The sequence below is a fragment of the Schistocerca piceifrons genome, chromosome 5, assembly GCF_021461385.2.
Source record: "Schistocerca piceifrons isolate TAMUIC-IGC-003096 chromosome 5, iqSchPice1.1, whole genome shotgun sequence".
Lineage (NCBI taxonomy): Eukaryota > Metazoa > Arthropoda > Insecta > Orthoptera > Acrididae > Schistocerca > Schistocerca piceifrons.
Genome location: NC_060142.1, coordinates 78,211,211 through 78,239,184, shown reverse-complemented (window position 1 = coordinate 78,239,184; position 27,974 = coordinate 78,211,211). Strand labels below are relative to the sequence as shown.

The 27,974-nt window shown below is 41.5% G+C and overlaps 1 protein-coding gene across 1 annotated transcript in view; it reads right to left on the bottom strand.

Annotated features, from left to right (window-relative positions):
• Positions 1-27,974, bottom strand: part of LOC124798014 (methyl farnesoate epoxidase-like) — a 219,441-nt gene that overhangs the window by 20,736 nt on the left and 170,731 nt on the right. Inside the window, exons 5-7 of the mRNA XM_047261211.1 lie at positions 13,118-13,363; positions 832-937; positions 404-584 (exon numbers count right to left, since the gene is read on the bottom strand). Coding sequence (XP_047117167.1) covers positions 404-584; positions 832-937; positions 13,118-13,363 — 533 coding nt within the window. The remainder of the gene's footprint in view (positions 1-403; positions 585-831; positions 938-13,117; positions 13,364-27,974) is intronic.

Genomic DNA, 27,974 nt, shown 5'->3' with positions numbered 1-27,974 from the left:
TAAAATGTTTAGTTCACAATTATAGTGATATTTTTGAAGAAGGAATCAGTAGTAATTCCACATCTAAGAATATTTTCGTAAGCTGCCAAATTTCCAAAGTGAGGGTGGGGTGACAAGTTCAAACTCCATGCTGGGTGCCAAACTACCTACTTTGCTACTGTTGCATGTGAGATATGAGTTCTTCCTTTCCCAAAGATGAAATAAAGTTGAAGGGGAAAAAATTTGATACAATGAAGGAATTACAAGTGGAACTGCAGAGGATACTAAACATCCTATTTTAGGAGCAGCAGAAATGTTGGGATGGAGCTGATGCAGAATAAGATCTAGGTGAGACATAATAATTTTAGTTAAAATACTTTTGGAACTTTTGAATACCACTTTGTATAGACTTAATGCAACATACTGTGGCCTGTCTTCAAGAGAGACCCTGCGGGCCTGCCCCACAACGAGATCCAGTTCTTTGTGCAGTTTCTGCTGCACATCTGGGTGGAGAACTAGGTACATCACAGCAAATGCCAATGTGTTGGACACTGATTCCGCACCAGCACCAAAGAGATCGAATACAGTGGCCACAAGTCCATCCTCTGAAAGAAAAAGAGAGAAGAATTAACTTTGGCACGATGTGCATTGGATTGCTGTCGCATCTGTTAAAAATGCCACAATTTTGACTGGTACTCACATGAATAGCATTAGAGCAAGACAGAGAAGTACAGCCAAGAATAGTTTTCAGCTTAAAAGTGTGCACAATACTGTTTAGCATGTTTGTATGGTAAAAATGATAATGGCTTTACAGGCATGAAGTTTAGTGCTTTTCACACAAGATTCACTAACCTGTGAATGTAGGGTCCTTGGATGCATCCATCTCCCGCAGGTAAACGTCAATGAAATCTCGTGGATTGTCCACATCTAGAGTCTCCCTGTGCTGGTGCACTGCTTCCTGTTCACACACAAGACATCAGTTAAGTTTTAATGATAAGATAAAGTACATAGTTATTTTCTCTCTTTATGATGTTTAACCCTCGAATAGTCGCATGGGTGACATATGTCAGCCAGCGATTTCCTTTTTGTTGTGTTGTTGCCCATACGAGTTGTCCACAGATATGCATTTGTATAGCTTCGGAAAAGAGGAGGAGGAGGGGGGGGGGGAGGGGGTGCAGTCCCCTTTAAAGGTCAATATTTCACCATCTTTGTTTGAATATGTTACGGAGTATAAAAATAAGTTTATCCACATTGTGTGCTCTGACTGACAATTTTCAACCACATCACTATTGGTGTTGCCATTTCCATTTCTATTCTGACAAATAATTTATTTATTATTCAGTGTTTAATGTCTATATTATTGGGTTTATACTTCATATTGTATAATATGCTTCACATTGCTTCACACAATACCCTTGTTGTTGTACTGTCACAAGAAGAATAAAGCTGTCCTTGTAATTTCTATGATGCACCATGACGAATTTATTGACAGTGATACAGGGGACATGAAAAAGCCTGAGATTGTACCATTTTACAACATGATAAAAGTTGGTGTGGATTTTCCTGACAAGCTGTCTCAAAAAATAAATAAATAAATAAAACAAATAAATAAATAAATAAATAAATAAATGATGAGGCTCAAAATACAAGGCACTGGGCTATGAAAGAGTTCTACAAGCCACTAAACTTAGCTGCAATAAATGCAATTTATATTTATAAATTCAATAAAAATGAAGATCAAGCACTGAAGAGCACTACTGTCCTAACCAATCTTGCATGGGAACTTACAAGACCCTAAATAGACAGGTTGAGGACAACTGGTGTCTAGGCAGATCAGGAGGCATGAAATTTCACTGCTTGGAGTGAAAAAGAGTGTAAACAGGCTGCAAGGGGAAATAAAAGGAAGAAGAGGAAGATGTTATGAGTGAGTTAGATCTCGGGACAAATTAACAAGAAAGTGATGTATTAGGTGTGATAGGCAGGCCTGCCGTGAACATTTGAAGGCACTTTGCATCAATTGTTTGGACAGTGCAGACTGAGTAATACATGTGTCAGGAAGTAATTTTGGAAATACTGGTTTAACTATTGTATTAGTGACGCTTACATACAAGTACTGCAGTACACAAACAACACTCATTATTCATTTTTACTGCAGTATAAGTTTATTTTTGTTTGTTTTCATTAAAATAAATAATATGTGGACATTACAATAAACATAGAGTGTCACCTGTGGTGCTGAGTAATTATTAGTAGAATCTTACGTTTTTTGTTTCATTTTTAAAACAACATTGAAAACAATGGTCGCTGACAACTGTCACCCATGTGACCAATAATGTAACAGAAATTCACGTTACTACTGCAGAATCTCTAATTGAACTTCTTTGCTTCAGTTCAGTAGTGATGTTTGCTGTGTGGTGTTTATGTATTTTCAGTATTTTTGTGGTCTTGGACAAATGTTTCATTTTAAAATGGTATGTGTTGTTTTCTCAACAGAATTTTATCAGGCATTGAACTTTTTTTAAAAATATTTATCGAAATGATTTTGATCACTATTTTATTCAATTAAATGATTTAAATGCAACTTTTTAAAATTTTTAACCCTCTGTTACATCACTTTAATCATCACGTTAAGGGTGGATTTAGACACCTGAGCTTAACCTACATCACTGTACAGATGGTTTTAAAAATTCGAACCCAACCCCAGTGACCTCACCCTGAAAGTGAAAAGCTGTGGTAGAACCGGCAGCCATGCCTACCTGTCTGTATCAGTGCTTACTCTGAGGTCAGCTGAGAGAGGTACAATCATAAGAGAATGTTTAAAAATGTGATGTCAAGCTTATAGGTCTAAAAAAAAAAAAAAAAAAGAAAAGATCCTCACCAGTCATAAAATTCTCGTACATTTTAGCAATTTGACTTTACTTGACAGTGCTAAAAAATCACAACCGTCCAGCCTAATTCCAGACATTCAGTAACCCTAACTGAAAGGCACATTTGAATAATATTCCTCAAAAAAATGTGCACATTTATTTATTTATTTATTTTAGCCATCTTTCAGCACTAACATGCAATCGATGTCGTCAGAAGAGTTACAGCTATTTGTACATTATGTTTTACATACCAAAATATTACATAGTAAAAATATAGCAATGTTGTAAACTATTAGGTTACAACAGCCTCTACACCTAGATCCATACATAACAGTAAGCCATAATTTATCAGCATTAACATGCAATCAATGTTGTCAGAAGTATTATAGCTATTTGTACATTATGTTTCATATAGCAAAAATATTACATGGAAAAAAGAAGACAGTGTTGTACCCTATTAGCTTATAGCTAGCTGCCTCTACATCCATAACTATACATAACAGTAAGCCTTATTTTATCAATAAATTAGATCATCTTTACAACTATTCTGAAATTCTTCTACACTGTAGAAAGTATTTTTCTTCATCCACACTTTGGTTTTAGTTTTGAAAATATCCATTGAAACCAATTGAGCCTGTACGGGTAAAGTGTTGAATAATTTTATGCCTATGTATTCATAGCTAGATTGGGTTTTCTTAAGCCTGGTTGTGGGTATATCAATCATATTTGTTTGTCGAGTATTGTGTTGATGAACTGATTTCCTTATAGTGTAGTGGTTTAAGTTTTCTTTTATGTTTAATAGGCAACAATATATGTAAAGAGATGGGACTGTGAGAATTTTTAAGTCTCTAAAATAAGGCCTACATGAGGTCTTGTTGTCAGTGATTCCGTAAAAACGTCTATGTAATTGCTTTCTTCTGCCAAGTGAAAATTTTTTTGGCTCCTGGAGAGTTACCCCATAAAAGAATGCCATATTGTAGATGGCAATGAAAGAAGGCATAGTATGACTGAAGCAATAAATTTTGTGTAACACATGTGTGTAGTTTGGCTAGTTGGTAGATGACTCGTGATAGCTTTCGACATACATAATCTGTATGTGTGTCCCAAGTTAATTTTGAGTCAATGTGTATTCCTAGTAGTTTAACAGATAACTCCATGTTACTGTTTGATAAACTGAAGATTATCTTGACAGTCTTTTCATGGTTCATAGATAAGTCATTAGCTTTAAACCAGATATTAGATATTTTGAGACACTCTTCACTTTCCTCCTTCAATATGTTTATATCCTTTCCAGAATTAGCTAATGTTGTGTCATCAGCATAAAGGATAGATTTACAGGGTAAGTTATTTGGAAAGTCATTTACAAACAATATAAATAGTAGAGGGCCAAGCACTGAGCCCTGAGGAACACCTCGATTTATACCTACTCAAGTCTGTGACTGTTGGTCATTATGCTTTACTATTTGTTTTCTATTGCTGAGGTATGATTCAATTAGTGAGAGTTCCAAGTGTTTGATTCCATAGCAACACAGTTTATGTAATAATAATTTGTGGTTAACTGAGTCGAAAGCCTTACTCAAGTCAATTAGAATGGCTTCAGCAGATAATTCTGACTCAAATGCGCTTAGTACAAAAGAGATAAGGTTTTCAACTGCTTTGACTGTTGATAAGTTTGACCTGAATCCATACTGAGAATCATTTAATATATTATTGTCTGATAGGTGTATGCATATTTGCTGCAGTATGCAATGTTCTATTATTTTTGAGAGAATAGGCAGAAGTGAAATTGGTCTATAATTATTGATATAGGACTTGTCACCCTTTTTGTATAATGGTACGACAACTGTTTTTTTGAGACATTCTGGAAAGTGTCCACTCGAGATTATCCAGTTTATCAGTATGCAAAGAGGATATGTTATGAGATCTACAACTTTTTTAATTACATAGTTTGACAGGCCATACACATCTTCAGATCTAGAGTATCCTAATTTAGAGGTTGCTTTAATTATATCAGTTACTTGTACTTCTCTCCATTTACAAGCTGACACTATGTTTGTAATGTTTTGTTGAAAATTTCTGCCAGATATGGGGTGAGAAATAGGTGTATGTGTTGAATTGGAATTCTCGTTGCTGTGGGTTGGAAGGCTAAGATTGGCAGAGTTGACAAAAAAGTGATTAAAATCATCAGCAGTGACGTTAGCAGCATTTGTGTTGTCTTTGTAGTTGATATCCATACCTAGCTCTGCTTTTATTACTTTCCATGCAGCCTTACATTTATTGTGTGATTTTTTAATGAAATCACCATTTGCCTTACACTTGGCTATTTTAATTTCAGATCTATATTTTCTTTTCAGGTTTTTGTAAGTTTCTTTATCTACTGCTCCCTTTTTGACCTTATCGTGACAAGTAATTACCAATAGTCTCAGTTTTTGTAATTGGGGTGAAAACCACTTCTGTAAAGTTGAGTGGCTAGGTTTCCTAACTGTTTTGTTTTTTTGTTTTTTAACCAGTGGACAGCATGTGTGGAAGATTTCAAAAATGATTTTGAGGAATGTGCTGAAGGCTTCATCAACATTTCTGGAGGAATGTATAACAGTATTCCAATCTATAGACTTAAGTTCTTCTCTATACTTGCTAATATTTGTATCTGTAGATAGTCTGACACACTGAGTTTGTTCCTCATCTTCTTTTGGTTTTTTAGTAATTAGTTTCACCCATATACCTCTATGGTCTGACAGGTAATCGACATTAAATAAGCCTAGCTCAAAATCACATTTGTATACATTTGTTATTAGATTGTCAAGACAGGAGGAGTGCCTTTTAGCACAAAAGAGATTATAGGATCTTAACATGTTTACTAAGTTAACATTTCTGGCTGTCATTTTCCTAATGTCTATGTTTAGATCCCCAGAGATTAAAATTTTGTATTTAGTATATTTTTGTATACTGATCACAAGTTTTTCTAAACGTTCTATAAATTGTTTTACATTACTTTCAGGAGTGTGATATAAAGACACAGTTATGAGCTGTATACTAGGTATAATAAAAGCAGCTGCTTCAAAAACACCTTTAATGCATAGGTCACTAACTTCAAGAACAGAAAACTTTAAGTCTAGCTCATTGCTAATATATATGGATGAACCCCCATAGGATTCACTGGGTCTGCAGAAGTATGTAGCTAATCTGAAACCTGATGGTACATACAGTTTTATACCCTCTTCCTTTAACCAATGTTCGTTTATACATAAAATCATTCTTTTGTTACTTTTTAATAGTATACCAAGCTCATCAGCTTTATTTTTCAGAGACCTGACATTTAACTGCAGAAATAAGATAGAGTTACTGTCACAGGAGGGGAGGAGTACAGTATTATGGGGCAATGGAAAACATTTAATTGTTTTTTCAGCCCTGGAATCTATGTTAGGTGGCGGTTGGACTTCCTTGGGATAAACCATAAAAAATCTTCATTTCTCTTTGGTAATTTTTTGGGTCTGTTTGAAACATGGTTGGAAGTTTGTTTCACTTTACTGACCACAAGTTTCATAGGAACATGTTTTCCCAAATCATTTGGTATCACTTCATCATGAGACAAAGATGATACTTTACATACTGTGACTGGTCTATTCTTTTCTGCTACTCTTGAAGGTGATGGAGGAGGAGCTGGTACTGTTTCTGCTGTTGGTGAAGTTGGTTTAGTTGCTGCTGGTGGAGGAGTTGTTTCTGCTATTACTGGTAAAGGAGTTGGTTCTGCTACTGCTGGTGTGGGAGATGGTGCTCCTGCTATAGGAACTGGTTCTACTGCTGGAGGAGTTGTTTCTGCTGTTGCTGGTACTGTTTCTGCTGTTGGTGAAGTTGGTTTAGTTGCTGCTGGTGGAGGAGTTGTTTCTGCTATTACTGGTAAAGGAGTTGGTTCTGCTACTGCTGGTGTGGGAGATGGTGCTGCTGCTATAGGAACTGGTTCTACTGCTGGAGGAGTTGTTTCTGCTGTTGCTGATGGTGTTTCTTTTGCTATTGCTGGTGCAGTAGTTTGTGCTGCTACTGCTGGTGAGGGAGATGGTGTTACTGCTGTAGGAACTGGTTCTAATGCTGGAGGAGTTACTTCTGCTGTTACTGAACGTGGTTCTTCTGACACTGCTGTTGATTCTACTTCTGTTAGTATTGCTTCTTTAGGTCCTTCTGCTGCATTTTCTGTTACTGTATCTGATTCTGCATTCTTGATAGTGTGATCTGTGTGTTATTTGTTACAGAAGTCATTTCAGTAGCAATTAGTAGTAATTAAGTATTAAATTCTTATAGCAATAAAAAAAGAATGAGAAAATGAAATGTTTGGTATCAATTTGTAAGTCTAGAAATATTATAAATCTAAGTACCCTGATGTATTTTCCTGTCTGTATGTGAAGGGTATTTTCAGGAACTATTGTAGGGTTATTGACATGGTTTTCAGCAACAGATAGACTGATTCACTAAGAATGTTTGTATACACATGTTACCATTGCTACACCAGACAAGGTGTCTGGCCTATAATGGGACTATACCTGCGTGATCCTGGAGTTGTGTTACTGCTGATACAGCCACAATCAATCATACATCATGATACATCATCTACTTGTCTGCCCCCAGTAGCTGAGTGGTCAGCATGACAGAATGTCAATCCTACAGGCCCAGGTTCCATTCCCGGCTGGGTCGGAGATTTTCTCTGCTGAGGGACTGGGTGTTGTGTTGTCCTAATCATCATCATTTCATCCCCATCGACGCACAAGTTGCCGAAGTGGCGTCAAATAGAAAGACTAGGCAACCGGTCTACCCGACAGGAGCCCTAGTCGCACAATATTATTATTATCATCTACTTCTGTTATATTTCGTAACTTTTGCAAATGCTTATTTTTTCTATGTAAGATTACTGATTAATACCCATGTCTGGAGACCAATGTTTTTTATGTCATGTTATTTACTACCTTTTATTCTGAAAACCTTCCAAAGAAACTATCTTATATTCAAACTTAAGAAAATGTAGTTATATCCTGATGCATTTTTCTACATAAATGTTATCCATCATTAAGAATCATACACTTAGGCTGTGGTGATTGGTAGTGGCAGAGGGTCATGAGATGTGATGGAGAGAAGTGAAATTGTTACTCACCTGTAATGTTCCATTGTGGGATGTATTGTTTATGTTTCATGAAGTGAAGAGAAAGTGTTTCGTGGTTTTTTAAAAGTGAAGAATATATAGCAGAGTACTTTTATCTGGTGTTTCATTTTAAATAAGTTAATTTTATACCTGAAATATGTCACTTTAAGAAGTCAGCTAATGTTCATTGAAATTACTTAATGAAGGAGTTATGCCACAATACTGACGGTAAGAGGAAGAGCAACATATGGTCGTTAAAAATTTGCAAGACCCAGGAAGCCTCTCTGGGAGATATCCCATTTATTTTTTAGGACAATGAGCTACAACAAGAACATCAACTATGGCAGCAAACAGAAAGATGAGTATTGTTTTCGCTACTGAAATTCCAAACAGTGTTAGCAAAAACTGTTTTAGTTTCCATGTCCTACAATTAAGTTTAACCAATCCTGTGTCTGGAAATTTCTGACAGAACAGATATCTGAACTTTATTTTATCAGTTGTTTAACAATATTTCAATTATAGACATGGAAGGGCAGGGGTAACTTTTTCTTGATATGACGGCCACATAAGAGAGGTAGATGAAATGTGGACCACACATACAAAGAATTAATGTACAGAATGTAACTGAAAAAAATACTCAGCGGTATGAACGGAAATGACACTTTTATTCAAAGTCAGTACTGAAACTGAAGTCACCACAATTTATAATGGTCCCCTGGACATTATATAAGGCAGGAAATTGTATTAATAGTGTGTGAGACCATCATGGATGGCAATGCATGTTCTGCAGTGTGTTCTCATGCTGGCCACAAGGTTGTTAAGGAGTTCTTGTGGTAGGGCGTTCCACATCTCCACCAGTGCAGTTGACAGCTGCTAGATGGTCATTGGTGCACGTGGGCATGTTGCAATACTTCTCCAGAACGAATTTCACATGTTCTCGATGGGATTTAAGTTGGAGAAAAGCCAGGCCAGTCCACTTGCTGAGTACTCTCTCATTCCAAGGGCTCCTACTCTTGCACTGTTCAATCTGATTACACATTATGATCCATAAAAATGAAGTCAAGCAGAATGCACCCCCAAAAGATGCACACAGTGTCACAGTAATGTCATCCAGTGAGTGTACCATGTTCAAAGATTTGTGATGGCGCCACAAGCATAGGGACTGGATGGATGAGGAATGGGACTGCGTGGTCTCCTCGAATGGGAGTGGATACATATTGAGCAGTAATTCCAGGCATACTCATGTGGAGAGAGATGGCAACATGTAAAGCAGCAAGGAACATAACAGTTTTGGTGCTCCAGTTATACGGTTTGCGGAGGCAGAATATTGTATGGGCATACTGACACCCAAACCTATGAACATGGTACACTGAGCAGTTTATGTTATTGTGACACTGTAATTCATAATGCGGGTCTTTTCAGGGGTGCACTTGGTCCTGGATTCATTTTATGGATTACAGTGTCCGACCGCATTGAACAGCACTGGTGGAGGAGCTCACGGAACAAGAAGATATTCAGCAAAAGGGCAGGCCTGCCTGTCCCCCTGCTTGAATCCCATTGAGAACATGCAGGGTGCGTTACTGCAACACAACCGATGACCATCCAGCCACTGCCGACAGTGCTGGTGAAGAAATGTAACACCCAATAACAAGAATTCCTTGACAACCCTGTGCCTAACATGGGAGTATATTGCAGAGTACACATTGCTGTCTGTGCTGATCACACATGATATAAGGAACAATGTCCTGCCTTTTGCAATGTCTAGGAGACCATTATAAATCACAGTGACTTCAGTGTCATTATAGTCTTCGAATAAAAGAGACATTTCTATTTGCGAATTTCTTTTTGTTACCTTCTGTACAGTACTGTGGCAGTCATTTCTAGGTAAGGTCAAAATTTCATTGAACTACCTTACTTGGTAGTGAAACATCATGTAAAAGCTACTTCCGTCCTTAAGTTTTGCATACCTGTCTTTAACTATGTGAAACCAGTGGAGGGTCCTAGTAACATAATAAATGGAATGATTAGTAGACTTGTCTTTTATTACTATCATGCAAAATTAACTTCTCCTGATTAGCATGAGGAGGGAGATTTTGTTTTGTGTGCCATTTGAGATAATGGATCATTTTAATTCAGTTGTTCACACGCACAAAGAAGGGATACCATACCTAGGTAAAGGAGCAACTTCACTGTAAAAGATTGACAAGTTTTGATAATGAACTCGACTGCAACATCAAGTTAAATGGAGCAACATGTTCTTTGTAATAAAACACAGTCGTGTTAATTCCAACCTGCAAGAGACAAACTTACTAAATCAGTTAACTGTCAAGTTGCAAATAGAAAAGGAGGTGCCTAAATCTTCTGGGAAACTGAATTTGAAACGACAGGAAAAGCCTTCCTGATGGATTACTTTCCATCAGGTAGTAACACAGACGTAGAAAATTTCTGAAATGACAATATTTCTTTCGACGATTGTAAATATTATCTGATTCCCACCGTTACGTCATTTTCGACCAGTAGGTGACGTGTGTAAAATAGACTGTTTGTTAAAAGTTTTACACTATCCAATCACAAATATCTGAACATCCCTATGAAATGTGGACCTGACCACTAAATGTCAAGAGAGGCGGACCCATTAGTACAAAAGGAGGCGTGGAGTACTATGTTCTCAGAAGCGAAGCAGTAACAGCAGAACAGGTAAGTTAGGAGACTAAGTGACTTTGAACATGGACTGGTTATGGAATGTCACCTGAGTAACAGGGACATTTCAACCATTCAAAGCTGCCACACTGACTGCTGCTGATGTGACTGTCAAGAGGAAACGTGTAGGAACAAACACAGCTACACCGAGACCAGGTAGATCTCGTGTACTAATGGACAGTGACCGTTAAGAATTGCGAAGCGTGGTCATAAAAGATTCACATGAAATTAGGGGAAGAAATCACTTGTGAGTTCCAAAGTGCTGCCAGCTGTTCAGCTAGCAGAGTTACAGTGCATAAAGAGTTAAAAAGATTGGGGTACAGTGATCAACCAGTTCTCATAAGCCACACATTTCTGTAGTCAGTGTTAAGAGACACTTGAGGTACAGAGCAAAGCTGTTGGACAACGGATGACTGCAAATGAGGAATCTGGGGTAGTGAGTAACATTATACCCAATGGTAATCTGATGGTAGGGTTTGAGTATGACGAATACCTGGAGAATGTTACCTGCCATCATGTGTAGTGGTGTAGTGAAGTTCAGTTGAGAATGTGTTGTGGTATGGGTCATTTCTGGTGGTTAGGATATCGTCCCCCCATTGTACTTCAGAAAACGGTAAGTGCGCAAGGATATGAACACATTTTACAGTGTCAGATACTGTGTACAGCAATGGAACAGTTTGTAGGTGATGATTGATTGTATCAATACTACAATCACCCTCTCATAAAGAGCATGTGTGGGCCAATGGTTTATGGACAACATGATTCCTGAAATGGACTGGCCTGCCCAGTCATGACCCAAAGCCGATGGAACACTTTTTGGATGAATTGGAGCTTCGACTTTGGTTCAAACCCGTGCCCTATATGACTATATCCTCTGGTTTCAGTGCTTGAGGAAGAATGCGATGCCATTCCTCAGATAATGTCTCCAGCAGAATTCAAGCTGTCGAAAATGTTATGCACACAAGAAAAAAAATCCTGTTTTTCCCAGATTTCCTGGTTAATAATACACTATACCCCTGGTGAAAATACACTGGGAGTGACAATATAATTTCCCTCAGATTTGTAAAGCATATCAGTCCTTTCAATGGCAAAGGTTTTATACACCAGAGTAGAACTTCCTGGCACTTTAGGAAACGAAACCGGCAAAAAAACAACGCGTTTTGGAAACATATTTGATAAGCAGCAACATGTACACTGCATATTTTAGTGCTGCGAAAGTATAAATGCAAATACCACTGAATACAGCACGGTACCTTTCGAAGCACTGTTCCGTAATAGAGATTAAAATGCGTGATGGGCTTTTGTAAGTCAGTCATGTCACATGATCTCGCTAGCAAATTATAGCAGCATAGGGCACGTGATGCAGTGAGCTACTAGCAACATCACTGTTAAGCAGTAAAAACACATAAATAGGAAAAGTTAATGGTTGAAATTAATATACAACAGTATAGCTGCAAGAAAAGTTAAGGTTTCACATATGCCATTGGCCGTCAAAAATTTTTTGCTGTTTTTTCCGGGGGTGTGGTCAGGCAGGATCCTAACAGCACAGCTTAAAACGCAGCAGCTGAATATTTCTGACATTTGTGAGAAGCACCATTTAAACCACCATTTGCAATGTTTTATAGCGAGGTGTTAGAAATCTCGGCAGTTGTGACGTCACGCTCATCGAAAGCAGTTTGTTGTAACGAAGTATTCCATAGTCTTCGTCCTAAAGCCTTTGACACATTTTCCTGTCGGCAACGCTTGTGTGGGCACTTTTTGTTGCTGTAAATGACGCATTTTCTTTGTAACTCAAGTTCTTTTTGGTGTTATTCTCTAGTTTATGCTTTGTTACTGCAATGTTGTCCTAAAGCCTTTGACACAAATGTCGGCTAATGTTATGTATGCTCTGTGTTTTGTTGTTGTAAATGACACATTTTCTTTGCAACTAAAGTTGTATTTTGCTGTTACTCTCTCGTTTATGTTTCATTACTGCAGTGTTATTCCGCAATAGCGAGCTAAAGTAGAATTCTTTGATAGAGTATCAGTTCTTGCCTGACAAAATTACAAAAATTTAACTGAAAACTAAAACAATGAAAAATTCCCGAAACTCTAGAAAATTTCCAAGTTTTTCCAGGACGAAAAAATTCCCGAGTTTTTCTCTTAATTTTCTGGTTAACGTGGGGCGTACACACTGCCACATTAACGTTCACTAATAGATGTTCCTATACTTTTTGATCAAATAGTATATATTTGCTCGCCATATGCTGGTGTGTGGCTTGTCCTGATGCGTGCCTACTGCCGCTGGAAAATGGCATGATATACGAAACTGGCCAATCGTGGAAAATAAGAAGTAGGTACAGTCGGTGGCGGAAATGTTGTCTTTACAGACGTTTTTGGTTGCTCGAGTCGTGCACGTAAAAATTAGCTCAAAGAGTGATTTGTCGCGAGTGCAGCCGCTCACCCGGATGAAGTCCTGGAGCTCCGTCCTGGTCTCGACCTCCCTGGTGTAGCCGGTGAGGCCGGGCGCCAGCTTCGTGAGGAAAGGCAGCATGCGCCTCAGCATGCTGCCCGTCGGATTGCCGGACCGGAACGTTTCGTTCACGCCTTCCAGCAGCTTCTTCAGGCGCGCGTCGTGCCTCTCGAAGCGCGATCCAGCCGCCACGGCCCACAGTACGTTCACCATGTGAATACCGAAGAGTTCAGTTACCTGAAAAGTTCAAGAGAGTCACCAAAGTGCAGATATTGTTCGCTAGGGACAGTGAAAATCCTTTAAAACAGCAGTTGTCTCCTCGGTCCTCCTAACAAGGAACCATATAAGTGCGAGGTCGCAAGTTCAAACTTCAGTACGGCTCATTTGAAAATGTTGTGTTACCAGTCGTGACAGGAAAAATATTAGCTGCTGATGACTCAACATGTGCAACAGGTCGACAGAAAATAAGAGTCCTGGTGCTGCAGGGATCATCCTTCTATGGGATTTATGTATTACACTTCACAAAATGGACATTATCAGCATTCAGGAAATGTTCAAAACAAACCATTAACTTGCACCATGAATACCGAATGAAAAAATGGCACACCGCAATGACCGCAAAGATCAGTGCCATCGAGATTGTGGGCGAATTCCCTGAGATTTACGAACCGTAACGTCTACTCTTAAAGAATGCATGTAGAATCATATTGGTGTAACAGGCTGATGAGAACTGATGGAATGTAATGGAATGCAACTGAATGAGATATAATCTGACGAGGAGCTTACTGTAAAATTGGCTATTCTATAAGGTGTGGCTGCAGATAGTGTGATAATATGTTGTATAGTTATGGAGAAAACAAACATCCAGACGCTGAATTTCACCAGTGGTTCTAGTTTATACGAATTGCAACGTCAAACACTTTACGAGAAGGGTAGTTTGCTCTAAAGGAGTATGAGTTTTAGATGTAGTTAAGCAATCAAGTAAAAGCACGTTATTTTGACCAGCTATTGACCAAAAGCAGTGCTCGTACCATAGTTGTAGTTCTCTTACGCCCATTTTCCCACTCTTGTTCGCTGTGACATAAATATTCCCTACTGTCCTTGCACGATAATGCACACGAGAAAGAACTGTTGGTGGCAGAGCACCTTCAACTTGTCACAGCACAACAAATAACTTCCCAGCCAAATTACCATACAGATTAACAGTCGGCATAATTGTATGCGAAATGCGTTAATGATGTTAGTTGAACTTGATACAATTTTCTCAGTACCTCTAATTTACAGCGTTCCTTTCACATGCATTACCTCTTCAAATCCCAGCTGGTTGAAGATGATAACAAGTTCATTACTGAACTATGGAATAAATTTGTTCATCTCATCTACAAATTATCAGGCCGACTTTGCACCAAATTGACTCAAAAACAAACTCCGTCCCAACAGGCCTTGGATGGCCTAACGGTACCGACCAGTCGCCGTGTCATCCTCAGCCCACAGGCGTCACTGGTTGCGCATATGAAGGGGCATGTGGTCAGCACACTGCTCTCCCGGCCGTATGTCAGTTTGCGAGACCGGAGCCGCTACTTCTCAATCAAGTGGCTCCTCAGTTTGCCTCACGAGGACTGAGTGAACTCCACTTGCCAACAGCGCTCGGCAGACCGGATGGTTACCCATCCAAGCGCTAGCCCAGCGTGGCAGTGCTTAACTTTGGTGATCTGACGGGAACCGGTGTTATCACTGCGGAAAGGCCGTTAGTGCACGAAACTGACACTTTGTTTAAAATTTAGTTATCTTATGTTTTCCAATTCTGTAGCACTGTTTGAAGTTAGGCAAGCATCCACTGCTTCTCTTGAAATCACTGTAATCTATGTCACGCGCAATTTGGCATATGTAACGCAGCCGTTCACTATCGTGCACATCCTGTGAACTGTGTCGAGCATCGTTGAAACTTGCAAGCGCCAGTTTTTTGTAACAAGTCCGCCTTGTCCTCCACTGAATATTCGTAAATTTTGTTATGCACTACAGACTACACGGTCACATTACTGCGGATTTATCTGAAATCTGTTAGTAATTATTTTTCTGCTATGCTTCAGATGATCTTCCACGTACGAGAGGGGGGGGGGGGGGGACGCGAAAATAACAGGTATTGGGCTGCCGTGGGGAGGGAGAGTGGGGGAACCCATTGTTCGACCAAGTGTCGGTTACGGTCACGCCATCTGAGTCAGTGTGCGAAGTTGTGTCGCTGTGAGTGCATCGGTTCGTCAGTGAGAGCATTTTTTAGTAAAACAACTTTTTCCATTTCGGCGAAAACGTGATTTCAGATTGTCGTGAGGGACGCGCGGCTGTGAATTTGTTTCCTGTGGGGAAATCGGCCGCGGAAAAAGTGGAGAAATGTCAATTGAAGACCAATCCCATTTTGGGTGCCCCTCAACGTCAAGAGTGACGAAAACGTCGACAAAATCAATGCCCTCGTTCGAGTAGACCGTCGCTGAACCATTGATCAACTCTGTGAGATGTCTGACAAATCACAGAGTTCTATTCAGAGGAGTTTACCCGAAGATTTGAACATGAGAAGGGTTTCAGCCAAATTTGTCCCTCACCATCTCACAGATGAGCAAAGGAAGCGTCGACTGATGGCGTGTTTTGAGCTCCAAAATCAGCTCAAAGAGGACCCTGAATTTTTTTTACAGGGTGATTACTGGTGATGTATCGTCGTGCTATGGGTACGATCCCGAAACAAAGCAGCAGTCAAGCCAGTGGGAGACAAGGGGGTCTCCTCTTTCCAAAAAAGCTCGCCAAGTGAACTCAAACATCGAGACAATGCTCATTTACTTCTTAGATTGCAAAGGTATTGTGCAGGCGGAGTTCGTTCACCCAGGTCAAACTGTCAACCAGGAGTACTACTTGGAGGTTTTGAAAAGATTAAAGTAGAGTATCCGGAAGAAAAGGGCAGATCTGTGGCGCAACGGCAACTGGTTCTTCCATCATGACAACACACCGACCCACACCAACCTCTCTGTAACACAGTTTTTGATCAAAAACGGCGTGACACCGATTGTCTATCTCCCCTACTCACTGGATCTAGCCTCCTGTGATTTCGTTTTGTTCCCTGGACTCAAATGCGATATGAAAGGAAAGCGTTTTGTCACTGTGGAAGAGGTAAAACAGGAATCGCTGGAAAGCACAATTAGTGAATTTAATAACTGTTTCGAACAATGGAAGGATCATTTGAAGAAGTGTGTTGGGTCAGTGGAGTGTAAAAATATTGAGAAATAAAGACGTTACGACAAATTTCCCGACTTTTGGGTACCCCTTGTAATTGTTTAGTACTCGCTCCTTGAACAACTATTATCCTTTACTATGTTTTACTAGCGATGGGATTTGTGGCTCCCTATCCAAGAAGGATGATGAACTACATGCCTCGACACCTATTTCAATATCACTTTCACTTGTGAAGCACGTATCATATCATTGTCCTCCTCATGCACATTGTCCAGACAGTCGAGCAAATTCGACAGCACACATTCCACGACTAACCCAGTACGAACGCCAATATTTTTTCTGCCACTTCTTTCTCACTGTGTGGAATTCCTTGGATTTCAGCAACTGTTTTAGGTCGCTCGCTGGTGTGGGATGGGAACAATGTCACCTTGCAGGGAGGTGGTAAATTGATGCCACCGCTAGAGTCCTGCAGGGGTGTTGGATGTTGAGGTCTGTGGAAATAATATAGGTGGAAGAAATGCAATCTATATGGGTGAGGAAGGAAGTCACAGGGGATGGAATGATTAGGTCAGATATAGATAAGGTAATGGTAAGGTTTTGGAAAAAGAGGGAAAAATAAAGTGTTCAGTGGGAGTATTGTATAAGGATCATGGCTGAACAGGGCTGTTCTCATAGTGGCCAACTGAAACTCTGCTGCTGGCCAGAGGAAGTAGGTTATCTGTCTGGTGGGAGATACAGGGAGAGGTTTGGATGTTGTGAAAGAGTTGGTGGAAAGTTTCATTAAGGAGAAATGCATGGACTTTGTGTTGGGATAGGGTATGCATTAAAAATGTTTATTGCTGGGGAGGGAGCGGATTTTGTAGTGCTGTCACACCATTATAAGGGATAAGATTGGTGTGTGTGGACGAGGTGCAAAGAGGTTCAGACAAGGGTGTCAAGGCAGGTGAACACGAAATACACCTGGTTGTGAGAGTAGGTAGCTTGAGTATTGAGATGGAAGATGGAACAGGCAGCAAAGGAGATTTGTTGGTGAGTGTGTGGATGTTGGAATGGATGAATGTTTTGGAGGACAACTGTAATGAATTTGATAATATTTTCAGGAGAGGGACTTGGCCAGAGGAAATTTTTGAGGTGAATGGGGCTATCAACGAGATAGCGACAGGGAAAGTGAGCTCAGGTCTGGTAGGTTGTGACTTACCTTTGCATTGCTTAGAGTAGCTGGGGTCGGAGTCATTGCAGGTGTTACAGGTAGGAGAGGATGCTAGGTTAGGGCACTGTTTGAGAAAATAGCAGCCTTTGCAGTGTGGACAGGTAGGTGTGTTTTTACAATTTGCAGTAAGTTGTGGTAGATCACGGCTCCCTTTTAAAGGAAAGGGTCTATGGTGACGGCAAATTCAGGGAAGAAATGAACAAGATGAGTCGAGCCACAATTATTATTGATCTGTAGGCAGACTCTTTTCTTTCTTTCTTGTGATTTCATTCCCCTACCCCATATGGGCAGAGGAGCGCTGGAAGCGGCATAATCCGCTCCTTTTCAGCTGAGTGACATTACAGTGAAATAAAAAGAGGAAACTAAACGTAAAAAAGCAGAAAAAGGGCGACGTTAAAAACACATTAAGTGGAGACAGTGGGAGTCAAAATATACATTGACACGGGGACATTCATTGGGAGACAGTTTAAAAAAAAGCTGACATAAAGTTAAAAGAACACAGTTGGCGAGCCATGGGGCACTTAAAACACACTGGAGTCACATTCACAAGAAAAAAGTTGGCCACAGTATAAAAACACACAGAACAAGAGACACTCCACAAACTACTGTAAGCAATGGAACACACACGAAGAATAAAAACTTCCGGGAGGGACATGCTGAGGGAGAGGAAGCCTGAGAGGAGGGAAAAAGAGGGTAGGGAGCTGGAGGAGGTGGGAGGAAAAGAAAAAAATGGGGTGTCGGGTGGTGCACCAAGAGGCAGGACCCGCACAGGGTGGGAGATGAAGAGGGAAGGCAAGTCAGGAGGGAGTGCAGAGACACAGAAGGGGAGGGGGTGTAGCAGGGAGGAAAACCGCTCAGGAGAAGAGGGAGCCCTGAGGAGTAGGAGGGGAAAAGTGGGGTTAGAGTTAGTAGGAGGGGTAGAGATCAGGACGAAGCTGATCATCCAGGAGGGATAGGTGCTGGAAGTTGGGTTGGGAAAGGAGGTGGAGGGTGTGGAAATGGAGAGAGGGCGGGACACAATGGAAAAGGTGCAGCAATGGTCTGGGGTTAGAGAGGATAGAAGACACCAGAGGTTGTGGAGGATCTAATCAGTGTACGATGTACAGGGTGCGGATGTGTTGAAGGAAAAGAAGAAGATGTGGGAAGGGGATGAGGTCATAGAGGATCTGTGTGGGGGACAGAAGGCAGATATGGAAGGCGAGCCGGAGTGCATTGCATTCTAGGACTTGGAGGGCTTTATAGAATCTGGGAGGAGTGGAAATCCAAGTGACGCTGGCATAGTGAAGGATGGGGTGGATCAAGGCTTTTTAGGTGTGAAGGATGGTGGAAGGATGCAGTCCCCATGTTCGGCAGGACAGGTTTCAGGAAGTGGATTCTATTGTGGGCTTTGTGTTAGATCGTAAAGAGATGGGGAGTCCAGGTGAGGTGACGGTCAAGGGTGAGGCCAAGGTATTTCTGGGTAGGAGTGAGGCGGGTAGGATGACCATAAATGGTGAGGTAAAAATCGTGGAGCTGGAAGGAGTGGGTGGTATGACCTATGACGATTGCCTGAGTCTTGGAATGGTTGATGCGAAGGAGCCACTGGTTGCACCAGGTGGTGCACTGGTCGAGGTGGGTTTGAAGGGTAAGTTGGGACCATTGAAGGGTAGGATAAAGGGCCAGGAGCGCTGTCTCGTCAGCAAATTGGAGGAGGTGAACTGGCGGGGGAGGTTTGGGCATATCTGCAGTATACAGGAGATAGAGGTGAAGGGAAATGCTGCATCCTTGGGGAACGCTGGAAGGGGGATAGAAAGTACGGTAGTTGGTATTGTGGACAGTGACATAGGAGGGACTATGGGAGAGGAAGGAAGCAATGAGATGGACGAAACTGATGGGTAGAGCATAGGTCTGGAGTTTAAAGAGGAGCCCGGGATCCCAGACACTGTCATAGGCATTCTGGAGGTTGAGGGAAACAAAGATAGCCGAGTGACAGAAGTTGTAGGGAAAGAAGATTGGTAAGATTAAGGAGCTGGTCGTCAGCTGAGAAGGAGCGCCGGAAGTCACACTGGGTGAGGTGAAGGAGGTGGTACTGGATAAGGTAGTGATGAATACGGTGAGAGAGGATGGACTCGAAGACCTTACTGAACGTGGAGGTGAGGCAGATGGGACGATAGGAAGAGGTGTCAGAGGGGCGTTAGTTGGGTTTAGGGAACAGCAGGATTTGGGAATCTGAAGACAGAAAGATCATAGCCTGTTAAATAAGCTCAACATTTTGTTTGAACAAATGAGAATACTTGCTCACACTACAAACTATTGGGACTCTGTAATGAAATTAGACCTTGCGAAAACAGCTTCAATAGCGACACCAGCTATGGATTTAGCAATGCATGGATACTTGCACTTGACAAAGAAAAAAACACGGAGAAACAGTTCTCGGAGTTCACTGTCTGATGTGATGGATGGCGCTGCAAGTAACGCTAGACAGAGAGCGTAAGCAAGATCTGTGGATGCAGAGGGTGGCACCTCTGTAGGCGCCGTCATGACGTAATCCAGCCAATCGGATGCCATTCTGTGAGAATGAAAGAGGGAACGAGAGTCAGTCTTAGTCCTGACGAAGATGACGACGGTTATCACGTAAGCTTGAAATTTTATCCGAATTTGACGCACTAAGTGAACTGAGAAATTTTAATGCAACAAAGTATCGACTCGTGAGAATAACAGGAAAACACCCATGTACCTATTTGTTACTATTACTATCTTCTTGCCATGCTTGCACAATACATACCACTGACATGAATATTTGCAGTCTTATTAATTAACCAAGTTACTACATTAATTATTAGGCTCAACTGCTTCATTTCCTTTAATATGAATAATTATACATTTTACTTTTTTAACACCATGCCTTGAGGTTGTGAAATCACACTTTCCAGAAGTCTTTAAGCAAGCAAATTTGCTGCCTATGATACTGCATATACGAGGTGCATTCAAGTTCTAAGGCCTCCGATTTTTTTTCTCCGGACTGGAAAGAGATAGAAACATGCCCATTGTTTTAAAATGAGGCCATGTTCATTGTCAAAACGTCCCAGAGATGGCAGCACCGTACGGCAGATGGAATTTTACCGCCAGCGGCGAGAATGAGAACTGTTTTAAATAGTTAAAATGGCGACGTTTTCCTTACTTGAACAGCGTGCAGTCATTCGTTTTCTGAATTAGCGTGGTGTGAAACCAATTGAAATTCATCGACAGTTGAAGGACACATGTGGTGATGGAGTTATGGATGCGTCGAAAGTGCGTTTGTGGGTGCAACAGTTTAATGAAGGCAGAACATCATGTGACAACAAACCGAAACAACCTCGGGCTCGCACAAGCCGGTCTGACATGATCAAGAAAGTGGAGAGAATTGTTTTGGGAGATCGCCGAATGACTGTTGAACAGATCGCCTCCAGAGTTGGCATTTCTGTGGGTTCTGTGCACACGATCCTGCATGACGACCTGAAAATGTGAAAAGTGTCATCCAGGTGGGTGCCACGAATGCTGACGGACGACCACACGGCTGCCCGTGTGGCATGTTGCCGAGTAATGTTGACGCGCAACGACAGCATGAATGGGACTTTCTTTTCGTCGGTTGTGACAATGGATGAGACGTGGATACCATTTTTCAATCCAGAAACAAAGCGCCAGTCAGCTCAATGGAAGCAGACAGATTCACTGCCACCAAAAAAATTTCGGGTAACCGCCAGTGCTGAAAAAATGATGGTGTCCATGTTCTGGGACAGCGCGGGCGTAATCCTTACCCATTACGTTCCAAAGGACACTACGGTAACAGGTGCATCCTACGAAAATGTTTTAAGAACAAATTCCTTCCTGCACTGCAACAAAAACGTCCGGGAAGGGCTGCATGTGTGCTGTTTCACCAAGACAACGCACCCGCACATCGAGCTAACGTTACGCAACAGTTTCTTCGTGATAACAACTTTGAAGTGATTCGTCATGCTCCCTACTCACCTGACCTGGCTCCTAGTGACTTTTGGCTTTTTCCAACTATGAAAGACACTCTCCGTGGCCGCACATTCACCAGCCATGCTGCTATTGCCTCAGCGATTTTCCAGTGGTCAAAACAGACTCCTAAAGAAGCCTTCGCTGCTGTCATGGAATCATGGCGTCAGCGTTGTGAAAAATGTGTACGTCTGCAGGGCGATTACGCCGAGAAGTAACGCCAGTTTCATCGATTTCGGGTCAGTAGTTAATTAGAAAAAAAATCGGAGGCCTTAGAACTTGAATGCACCACGTAAATGGGATTGATCTTGACAGCGACGAAGTGGAGAGTCATCGACAAATACAGAAACTTCAGATATGGCCCAGGAAAATGTGTTGAGACCCTTGTAATTCATCATGTATGAGGGCGTGCTGAAAAGTAACGTCTCAGAAGTTTGTTGATACAATCTCTGTAGAATGTTTGACTTCGTTGACGGGGCTACAACCTCATCTGTGCTTGCAACTGTTCATCCCTGTCGAAGTGAAGTCCTCAAACGTGTCCTTTAAGTTTTGGAAACAGACGATAGTCTAATGGTGGCAAGCTGGGACTGTATGGAGGATGATCGTCGACAATGAACCCAAGGCATCGGATTGTTGCAGATGCAGCACTTGCGTGTGGTCTAGCTCTGTCATGCTGAAGGAAAAGGTGCCCTATGCGTGGACGGATGGATACTTGATTACGGCTCGCTGTTTCTCACCCACCGTCATAGTTACGTCACACTCCGTCATGTTAGACGCTACAATTCGGAGTCTTCCAGTGGCAGAGTGCTGGAAACATGGTGATGATGAGTCCCATGCTTCTTTACAGAGCGTAGGGGAGCGACGCGGGAGACCCGCGCCGCCTTACTAGGCAAGGTCCTAATGGAGGTGGTTTGCTATTGCCTTCCTCCGACCGTAATGGGGATGAATGATGATGATGAAGACGACACAACACCCAGTCATCTCGAGGCAGGAAAAATCCTTGATCTCGCCGGGAATCGAACCCGGGACCCCGTGCTGGGGAAGCGAGAACGCTATCGCGAGACCACGAGCTGCTGGAAACATGTTGTTGTTGTTGTGGTCTTCAGTCCTGAGACTGGTTTGATGCAGCTCTCCATGCTACTCTATCCTGTGCAAGCTGCTTCATCTCCCAGTACGTACTGCAGCCTACATCCATCTGAATCTGCTTAGTGTATTCATCTCTTGGTCTCCCTCTACGATTTTTACCCTCCACGCTGCCCTCCAATACTAAATTGGTGATCCCTTGATGCCTCAGAACATGTCCTACCAACCGATCCCTTCTTCTGGTCAAGTTGTGCCACAAACTTCTCTACTCCCCAATCCTATTCAATACTTCCTCATTAGTTATGTGATCTACCCATCTAATCTTCAGCATTCTTCTGTAGCACCACATTTCGAAAGCTTCTATTCTCTTCCTGTCCAAACTATTTATCGTCCATGTTTCACTTCCATACATGGCTACACTCCATACGAATACTTTCAGAAATGACTTCCTGACACTTAAATCAATACTGGATGTTAACAAATTTCTCTTCTTCAGAAACGCTTTCCTTGCCATTGCCAGCCTACATTTTATATCCTCTCTACTTCGACCATCATCAGTTATTTTGCTCCCCAAATAGCAAAACTCCTGTACTACTTTAAGTGCCTCATTTCCTAATCTAATTCCCTCAGCATCACCCGACTTAATTAGACTACATTCCATTATCATTGTTTTGCTTTTGTTGATGTTCATCTTATATCCTCCTTTCAAGACACTGTCTATTCCATTCAACTGCTCTTCCAAGTCCTTTGCTGTCTCTGACAGAATTACAATGTCATCGGCGAACCTCAAAGTTTTTACTTCTTCTCCATGAATTTTAATACCTACTCCGAATTTTTCTTTTGTTTCCTTTACTGCTTGCTCGATATACAGATTGAACAACATCGGGGAGAGGCTACAACCCTGTCTTACTCCCTTCCCAACATGTAGACATGAAAATAAAGATGTAGAGAGTTGTTTTATTTAAAAAGCTTTAAAGTTTTCACATAAAAATTTGGAGGCATTGCTTTTCAGTATGCCCTCGTATATCAATAACCTTGCAGAATACAGTTATAGTAACTTCAAACTTTTCGCAGATGACGCTGTTATCTGTAGCGTGTGCAAAAATATTCCTTTAGGTCTTGATAAGATTCCAAAGTGGCGCAATGACTGGCAACTTGCTTTGAATGTTCAGATGTTCAGATATGTAAAATTGTGCTCATCTCAAAATGAAAAAAATGTAGTGACTTATGACTACAATACCAGTGAGTCAAACTGGGATTCAGCAACTCATACAAATACCAGCGTGTTCCACTTTGTATCGATATGAAATGGAACGCTCATATACGCTCAGCTGTAGGTTAAGCAAGTGACAGACTTCAGTCTTTGGTGAGATACTAGGGAAATGCAATCAGCGTACGAATGGGATTGGTAGCAAAGCAATTGTGCCTCGCATGGAGAATATTGATCGAGTCTGTGGGGCTCAGTAACAGTGGATATTGAACGTATACAAAGAAGAAAACACGAACGGTCACAGATTTGTTTGACCCAAGAGAGAGTATCAGGCAAATGCTGTAAAAAATGAGAGGGAGATGCTTGAAGATATATGCAAACTATCCCGTGAACGTCTGCTTACATAGTTTCAAGACCCAGCTTCAAGTGAGGAATGTAACGTGTACCACAGTCCCATAGATTTTGCTCCCATAGTGTTAGCGAAGACAAGATGAGACTAATTGCAGTTCGCACAGTAGTATTACGATTTAAGCAATCATTCTTTGTGTGAGCAATTCGTGAATGGCAGGGGAAGAAGCCCCGCTAGTAACTGGTACAACCTTCTTCCATGCACTTTGCAGTGATTTGCAGGATATAGACATATCAGTAGATGTGTCCGAGTTATGAAATTCCACATCTATTTCGACTTTCTGAGTGTGCTTCAAGTCACCCAACATATGCTGTCGTCGCTTCCCAGCACACTCGTGAATGGCGCAATCAGGACATTAACGGAGTGAGAATGAGAGAGTCTCCTTAGGATGCCTAGCATATGTGGTTTTGAAACGGAGGACAGAAGTTGTCGGTTTCGTAGGATGTGAATAACGGTGCAAACACTTAAGGTTACAAATTAGGAACACTTTATTACCCAATAGTTTAGACAAGAAGAGAATAGAAGCTTTCGAAATGTGGTGCTACAGAAGAATGATGAAGATTAGATGGGTAGATCACATAACTAATGAGGAGGTATTGAATAGAATTGGGGAGAAGAGAAGTTTGTGACACAACTTGACTAGAAGAACGGATCGGTTGCTAGGACATATCCTGAGGCATCAAGGGATCACCAATTTAGTATTGGACGGCAGCGTGGAGGGTAAAAATCGTAGAGGGAGACCAAGAGATGAATACACTAAACAGATTCAGAAGGATGTAGGTTGCAGTAGGTACTGGGAGATGAAGGAGCTTGCACAGGATAGAGTAGCATGGAGAGTTGCATCGAACCAGTCTCTGGACTGAAGACCACAACAACAACAGTTCGGCATTACTCGGATAGGTCTCGTAGAGTGACTGCATACATTTACATATCAAAGACTATACAGGGTGCTTCCGCAAGAGCGTGCAAAAATTTAACATTACATAGAGGATGCTCCACTAAACAGTTTGAGGTAGGGAACCTGGGGCCGGAAAAGCCGGCTTAAGGAGGTAATGGGAATGAAATCACGATACTCTGTATTTTTTTATTTAAATTGGTTACAGTTAACACCAAATACCATCACTGACACAATGAACGTACCACTGTGCTGAATCTGACGAACATTAACCTCAATGCAAGCATGATATCGGCGAACAATATTCTGACGCACCCTGACAAATATCCATGGCGTGTTTCGAATCACATCACATGCAGCTACAATTCTGGCATCTAATTCCATCTTCCTATCCATTGGAGCCTCATACACAAGTGAGAAAATATCAAGGGGATTCTAGGCCAGATGACCTCACAGGCCATGGAATAGGACCTTCCCTTCCAATCAGGAAAGACGGCATAGAGAAGGTTGCGAGCATCCATATTGAAGTGAGGCAGTGCACCGTCATGTTGTATCCACATCCTCTCACGAGCAGACAAAACTACGTTTCCAACTACTGAGGCAGAACTCTGCACGAACCTTAAGTACAGGCTGACATTCAGACGGCCAGGTAGAAGATATGGTTCGTTATCCTTGTTTCCTTGCAGGAAAAAAGGAATGTTCATGTAAATAAACAGCACAGTACGTGTAAACTTGTACGCACGTTAGCTGTAGGCGCTTCAGTCTGGAACCGCGCGACTGCTACGGTCGCAGGTTCGAATCCTGCCTCGGGCATGGATGCGTGTGATGTCCTTAGGTTAGTTAGGTTTAAGTAGTTCTAAGTTCTAGGGGACTGATGACCTCAGAAGTTAAGTCCCATAGTGCTCAGAGCCATTTGAACCATTTCTTTGTTAGCTGTAAATAAGCTGGGAAACAGTAATGCTAGACAAAGTGGTAGACAAGTTTACTTCCATATCCCCTTAAGCTGCCTTCTCCGAACTCAGGTTCCCTACGTCAAATCGTTTAGTGGAGCATCCTCTATACCCTGTTAAATTTTTCCACGTTCTTAAGGAAACGTCTACGTCTATTTTTACATGATTACTCTGCTATTCACAATAAAGTGCCTGGCACAGAGTTCAATGAACCACCTTCAAGCTGTCTCTCTACCGCTCCACTCTCGAACGGCACGCGGGAAAAACGAGCACTTCAATTTTTCTGTGAGAGCCCAGATTTCCCTTATTTTATCGTGCTGATCATTTCTCCCTATGTAGGTGGGTGCCAACAGATTGTTTTCGCAATCGGAGGAGAAAACTGGTGATTGAAATTTCATGAGAATATCCTGTCGCAACGCAAAACGCCTTTGTTTTAATGATTGCCACTCCAGTTCACGTATCATGTCTGTTACACTATATCCCTATTTCGCGTTAGTACTTTTTTGATGTCATCCGTCAGTCCCACCTGATGGGGATTCCACACCGCACAGCAATACTCCAGAATAGGGCGGACAAGCGTGGTGTAACCAGTCTCTTTAGTAGACCTGTTGCACCTTCTAAGTGTTCTGCCAATGAATCGGAGTCTTTGGTTTGCTCTACCCACAATATTATCTATGTGATTGTTCCAATTTAGGTTATTTGAAATTGTAATCCCTAACTATTTAGTTGAATTAACAGCCTTCAGATTTGTGTGACTTATCCCATAATCGAAATTTAGCTGATTTTTCTTAGTACTCATGTGAATAAGTTCATACTTTTCCTTATTCAGGGTCAAAATGGTTCAAATGGTTCTGAGCTGATTTCTTTTAGTACTCATGTGAATAACTTCATACTTTTCCTTATTCAGGGTCAAAATGGTTCAAATGGTTCTGAGCACTATGGGACCTAACTTCTGTGGTCATCAGTCCCCTAGAACTTAGAACTACTTAAACCTAACTAACCTAAGAACATTACACACATCCATGCCCGAGGCAGGATTCGAACATGCGACCGCAACGGTCGCGTGGTTCCAGACTGTAGCGCCTAGAACCGCTCGGCCACCCCGGCCGGCCCCTTATTCAGGGTCAATTGCCACTTTCCGCACCATACAGATATCTTATCTAAATCATTTTGCAAGTCGTTTTGAACATCTGATGACTTAACAAGACGGTAAATGACAGCATCATCTGCAAACAATCTAAGGCGGCTACTCAGATTGTCTCCTATGTCGTTAATAACGCTGTATATGTTAGTCCCTTGCAGCAAATCCCGGCTCCTGGGTTCTATCTTTGACTGTGAGACGAGTGCTCTGCTTGAAACTAGTTCCCACTATACACAGTCAAATATTCTAACCACAATAGGAGACAAGTGCGGGACACTGCTCTTCCCTCTCTGTATGCTCACATACAGAAAATAAATAATCATCTCTCACTGCAACTCACGCAGTTAGACATCTAATTCACACTGGTAGAGAAGCATAAGCAGCATTTGTTCTTCTGTATATTCTAACACACACAAAATTCCCACCATTACTCGTTGCAACTACCACAGATGAACTCTACAGAGCTTGTTCTTTACTAACTAGCAGTAAATGCAAGATAATAACTGTTGGTGAATACTTATCGGGAACTCAGGTGCCTTCCCTCATAGTTCTTACTGCAGCAGCAGCGTGATGTCATTCTACACCGACCGACTCCGAGGCTCGGCTGTAATGACTGACTTGTTAGTTCTGTGCGCTAGTCACTTATACAGCTGAAGTTCCATAGAAACTGGTATAGGCATGCGTATTGAAATACAGAGGTATGTAAACAGGCAGAATACGGCCCTGCGGTCGGTAACTCCTATAAAATACAAG